The 6,008-nt window shown below is 42.2% G+C and overlaps 1 protein-coding gene across 1 annotated transcript; it reads left to right on the top strand.

Annotated features, from left to right (window-relative positions):
• Positions 1-222: 222 nt before the first annotated feature.
• Positions 223-5,531, top strand: rap2b (RAP2B, member of RAS oncogene family). The gene is made up of 2 exons (XM_067389559.1): positions 223-1,119; positions 2,882-5,531. Exon 1 carries the CDS (start codon positions 526-528, stop codon positions 1,075-1,077), a length of 552 nt encoding a protein of 183 aa, XP_067245660.1. The 5' UTR covers positions 223-525; the 3' UTR covers positions 1,078-1,119; positions 2,882-5,531.
• Positions 5,532-6,008: the final 477 nt, after the last annotated feature.

Below are 6,008 nucleotides of genomic sequence, written 5' to 3'. Positions count from 1 at the left end.
TATGGATAACTCATTTTAGTTTCATCTCATAACTTCGTATGTCATAATTTCGAATTATTATTTACAAAAGCATAATTTTTTTTTTCTTTTCTTTTTTCTAATGGGACAGAAATGGAAATTCCATAATAGAAATAAATGTGACTTAACAACAGAGTTCTCGCGTGCGTGACTGCGCCTTTAAGAAACGCGACGTCGGTGACGTGAGCTCGTGACGCGCTGTGCACGGTGGGCAGGAAGAGTGCGCGCGTGTGAGCTGTTGAGAGGCGCATTGATCGCTCGCGGAGCACAGACGCGGAACACGCTCCAGCACGATGCGCTTCTGACGCGGAATCGAGTCCATTCTCACCGCAGAACTCGCGTCGAGCAGCAGCAGCGGCGGCCGCGCCCGAACGCGCAGAACGGGCTGGATTCAGCGGATTGAGCACAGCAGGGCGGCTCAAAGCGGGTGCACGCGGCGCGTTTCAGAAGAGAGAGAGAGAGCGCGCACGCACGCGCGAGAGAGACACTGCCCGTGCTTCAGGAGCCATGAGAGAATACAAAGTGGTCGTGTTGGGATCCGGCGGCGTGGGAAAATCGGCTTTGACCGTGCAGTTCGTCACCGGGTCCTTCATCGAGAAGTACGACCCGACGATAGAGGACTTCTACCGCAAGGAGATCGAGGTGGACTCGTCGCCGTCGGTGCTGGAGATCCTGGACACGGCGGGCACCGAGCAGTTCGCCTCCATGCGCGATCTGTACATCAAGAACGGCCAGGGCTTCATCCTCGTCTACAGTCTGGTCAACCAGCAGAGCTTCCAGGACATCAAGCCCATGCGGGACCAGATCATCCGCGTCAAGCGCTACGAGCGGGTGCCGATGATCCTGGTGGGGAATAAGGTGGATCTGGAGGGCGAGCGGGAAGTCTCTTCCGGGGAGGGAAAAGCCCTGGCGGACGACTGGAACTGCCCGTTCATGGAAACTTCAGCCAAAAATAAAGGCTCGGTGGACGAACTGTTCGCGGAGATCGTCCGGCAGATGAACTACGCCTCGGCGCCGAACGGAGACGATCAGTGCTGCGCGTCCTGCGCGATCCTTTAGAGCGAGCGCGTCAGTAGCGGCTCTTTCTCGTTTGTTGCCATGGTGAGTGAGCCGCGCGTCAATAACGGCGGAGAGCGAGCGAGCGAGCGAAGTTCGCTCGAGGACAGAACACACACACACACACACACACACACACACAACACACTGCTGTAGTATGGAAGGCCAACACTGCCATAAAAGAACAAAAACATACCTGAGGTAAAAGTCGAAATTATGACTTAAAAGTCGATATTTTGACACAGAAAAGTCAAAATGATGGCATAAAAGCAGGAATTCTGACAGAAGTTATTCACATAAAAAGTCAATTTCAAATATATATTTTTTTTTTTATCGTCAAATTCGATTTAAGATTTACCAAAGTACTTATGAGTCGAAATTCTGACATAAAAGGACCAATTCTGACATGTTAGAATCTCATAATTTAAATTTTTAAATCTTAATATGTCAATTTTTTTTAGGTCTTACGCTGCATTCACACGGGGCGTCAGCGTCAACGCTCGATGGAGGGCGTGTCTGAAGCTTGTGTTGAAGCGACCATTATAGTGATAACAGCCAATCACATTACTTTCCGTGCACAAACGCAGTTGGCTAGCAACTGCTCTAGGGTATTTGCATAGGGCAGTCTGATTGGATGACGCCTGCGTTGGCATTTAAAAAGTTGAGAAATCTTCAACTTCTGCCGTTTGCAACGCGAGTGAAGCGACGCGACAGAACCCACAATTCAGTTCGGCAACGAGTGGCGTCACCCATTCAAAGTAAATGAGAAGCGCTAACGCCGGCGCCCCCTGTGAATGCAGCGTTAGTATGTTAATTTTGTTTTGTTTTTTATCGCATTTATATGACAGTATGTCATAATAATAAGTAATGTAGTGACTGTGTCCGTTTCTGCTTTTTCTCATAATTTTAATTTTTTAATCTTAATATGTCAATTTCTGTTTTTGTCTCATAATCATGACGTATGTTAATCTCAGTTTTATGCCTTAGTATGTCATAATTATGAGGGCGTGACTTGTCAATTTTGACACTCATACTTTCCATTTTTTTAAATCTGTCATTTTTTTTAGTACGTTAATTTCAACTTTTTAATCGCAATAATATGACTTAGTATGTCATAATTATGAAACAAATGTTCATTTCAACATTTTATCTCATAATTTTTACTTTTTGACTGTCAATTTTCTGCTTTTTTGTCTCATTATCTTAATATCTGTTTTTTTTTTTTGTTTCAATTATGACAGTATGTCAATTTCGACTTTTATCTCATCATTTCAACTTGAGATTTACCAAAGTATTTTTTTCTTTTATGGTGGAAATGGACTTCCACAGAGACCGTTCAGGCAAAAAGGGAAGTTCTGTCGTCGTCCGCTCGCCGTATGACTGACCGTCTTCACCAAAGCGACGTCAGCGGTCGACAGCCGCGGTCACCGGTCACTTTATGGCGTCTTTCTGCAGACGGTCGAAGCGAACGGTGACTCGGACCGTCCGTGTTCACAGGAGAAAGTCAGTCATACGGTTTTTAACAAGCGTGGAGGATGACAGGGTCGTCCGTTCTGCCTGAACCGTCCTTCAGCGGTCATCAGTATTCCTATAAGTGTCCTACCATGTCTTGCACACGACAAAAGATTATTGAAACCAGTGTTTACATGACGGAATACTTGAATGTTCTGGAGTTATAAATGTATAAATATAGACAAACCAACGCATTAGGCACTTGAGGGGTTTGTGTTCAGGTGCCTGTCTGTGTGCTGTATGTCTTTTGCAACACAGACGAGCGCTAGTAATTTGTTTTTATTCTATTTTGGAGGTGTCGCAGGATTTCTGTACTGTTGAGCTACGCGTCTCCTCATGAGGAGGAGGAGGAGGAGGAGAGCCTGGGAATAGTGAATCACTCTTCAGGAATTCTGCGAAGATGTCATTGATGTCAACACAAGTGTCTTGCACTCTCACAACTGGAACTTTAACCCCAAAAACGTGGAAAACTGAGACACACAGGAGGAGTTTGGCTATGTTTGACGCGCCGGGCTGGACGGAGCGCGTGGACTCGGAAACCCTTGTTGTGAATCGTTCAAAGTATTGCTTTTAGTCTGTCTGCGGGTGACGCCGCTCTTCAAACCACTTTCACGTGCCACTTCCCCTCCTCCTCGAGCGCCGCACGAGGACTTTACTATTTTGACGCGAGGAGCTTTACGCTGTCGCGTCGAGTGCCTTCCAAAAAGAGTTTAGTGCCAACCTGCAGGAGTCTCAGTCCACACAGTACTTAACAGTTACGCTTGCTGATCGTCTCGGGGCTGAACCACGTTTATAAGGCCTGGTGTCAACGGAATGTTGTTTTGTTTTTCTTTTTGGCCTTTGAGTAAAAATCTTTCTGGCTTTTTCCTCAACTACAGGTACCGAAGCCCCAGACTCAAAACCACAAACCACTGTCTCTAGACCAGTTTTAAATCAGATCTTTTGTTTTGTTTTTAACAAATGTGATGTACCATTGAAATTCTAATCCGATTGTACGTTTAATTTCAGACGAGCCTTTTAACAGCTCTCTGATTGTTTTAAAGAGACTTTTAATACATGCATTTTTAAAAAAGTGTTTTGTTTGCCCTCCTTTTGTTCACGCTGAAAATGAAAGCTGTGATGTTATCTTGATTGACAGGTCTGATGCACTTTGGCGACGCTGTAAACACACGAGGTGTTGCGTTTGGAGTTACAGCGTCGGCTCGTGTAGCGGTCACGTGACCCGCATTCCTCCGCTCGTACACCGGCCAGCGGGTTCAAACGGAGATGAATTAAAGACGCACGGCTTCTTGTAAAACACATGTCACGAATGTTTGGTCAAGGCTTAGAAATAGCAGATGCCTTTTCGGCCGTGTTTAACATCAGGCGTTGGCCCTGCGCGTAATTATACATGTGTGAAGTATTGCTGTATCCCAAACGGGTTAATATACGGTCTTGCATTTTTCACTTAAACCTCAGGAATTGAAGGTAACACCAGTTGCCATTTTAGAAACACTTTGTTGGCCTCTTTGGGTCATCTTTAACATGGAAACTTGCCATCAGTCTGTGTTTGCACTGTTAGAAAGAGAAATCCTGTCATCATTCATTCGACTTCCATCTTTTAACAAAGAAAGTCACAGTTTTGGAGTGACATGAGGGCGAGTAAATGAATCAAGATGTTTGTTTTTGGGTGAACGATCCTTTTAATCTCCATAAGCTCTTGACATTTTTAAAGGTCCCTTTCAGAGAGGAAGTGAAGATCGAACGCTTTTCTCCTTCAGCATCTCTCAATGGTGCAAGTTTCACTTCCTCAACAGTGTGCCAACATGTGAGCTCTTGTTTTGTTTTTTTTGATGTCTTTGACTAACAGGAAGTGCTCGTCAGCTGATTTGTAGTCAGTTATCGCAGTCACAGGTCTTCTGGTGTCATGTGGTCTCGTCGTGTGAAGATTCTTGCCCAGTTTCTCAGATTAAACTGCACGTTTGAGCGGCTTTAGCTGAAAGTAACTGCACATCAGTAATGTTTATAAAAGCCTAACTGAAGTAAGGCCTTAATCTAAGCCCTGTCTGTGGAACCGGGCCTCTGTTTTCTCTGGATCCATGCAGCGGCTGAATGACAGTGCACGTTTATGGTCTGATTTCACGATCGATGCGCATCAGGGCCGTGTGTATCGATCGCTCTTGTCCTCGTGTGTGAGATGTGCTGTTGTTCAGAGCTGGTGCGAGAGGAAGTGCTGCAGCGCAGCTTGAGAGCGTGTGGGTGTTGTTCCTGTGTGCCCGTCACCATCATCCTCAGCTCTGATTTTCAGGGTTTTGAGGGTTTAGTTCACCATCTTCAGCGCTTTTTCTTTGGTCAGACTGACTTCTGTCCTCCTCTGTGCCGCAGTCAGTGTTATTTTATCATCATTCAGATGCTGTTATGGTTTTTATGTGTTTTGTTTTTTTTATTTACACATAGATTTGACACTTTATTTTAATGTGTCCTTGTTACGGAGTACATTTAATCACCAAGTAATATTAAATAACCGCATGTATTCACTATGTGGTCAGGAGAAGGGTTTGGTTTAGGGTAGTAAAGTGGGTGACACTTTATTTTACAGTGTCCTTGTTACATATGTTACATGTAACATTAATTATAGTAATAACTATTAATTATGCATAATTACATGCAACTAACCCTAAACCTAACCTTATAGTAAGTACATGAAGTTAACTATTATTACTCAGTAATTAAATGTATAATTACAGTGTAACAAGGACACCTTAAAATAAAGTGTAACCATAAAGTGTTACCAATTTTAAAGTTTTTGTGTTTTTTTTTACCACTAATATATATATATATGATTGATAAATGCTTACTTTTCGTTGTTAGTTCATGTTAATTAATGTAGTTTATTCAAGTAAACCTTATTGAAGTGTCACAATCTGAGATCACTAGTGAAAATCACCGTTTCTACCAATATTATCAGCATAACATATTTGAGATTTGAAGCTGAACCAAAAAAAAAAAAAATCACATTCTGAATATATTTTATATGAGACAATAATTTTTACTTGTTTAGAAAATGCTTCTTGGTATTATATATATATATATATATATATATATATATATATATATATATATATATATATATTATACCAAGAAGCATTTTCTAAACAAGTAAAAATTGTCTTGTTTTCAGAAAGAATAAGTCGAAATTATTCAACTTTTTGCATAAAATTACTTTTAAATAATGCAAGAAGATTATTTAGCTTACCACATTGGTGGATTGTGTTGCTCGTTTTATGCAAAAGGTATGCAATAAGTAATTTTTACTTATTTTTCTGACAAGACAATAATTTTTATTTGTTTAGAAAATGTTTCTTGGTTTAAGAGTTTTTAGATATTTTGACTGGAAACGAGCATTTTATTTGTCGTTGTTGCAGTGTATAATAACCTTGGCA

This window comes from Chanodichthys erythropterus, chromosome 7 (genome assembly GCF_024489055.1).
Source record: "Chanodichthys erythropterus isolate Z2021 chromosome 7, ASM2448905v1, whole genome shotgun sequence".
NCBI lineage: Eukaryota > Metazoa > Chordata > Actinopteri > Cypriniformes > Xenocyprididae > Chanodichthys > Chanodichthys erythropterus.
Note: the sequence above shows the minus strand (reverse complement) of the source record. Positions and strands in the feature narration are given on the sequence as shown.

What these genes read in the sequence shown, in the direction of transcription:
- rap2b (XM_067389559.1), top strand. Translation starts at nt 526, where the DNA reads ATGAGAGAATACAAAGTGGTCGTGTTGGGATCCGGCGGCGTGGGAAAA.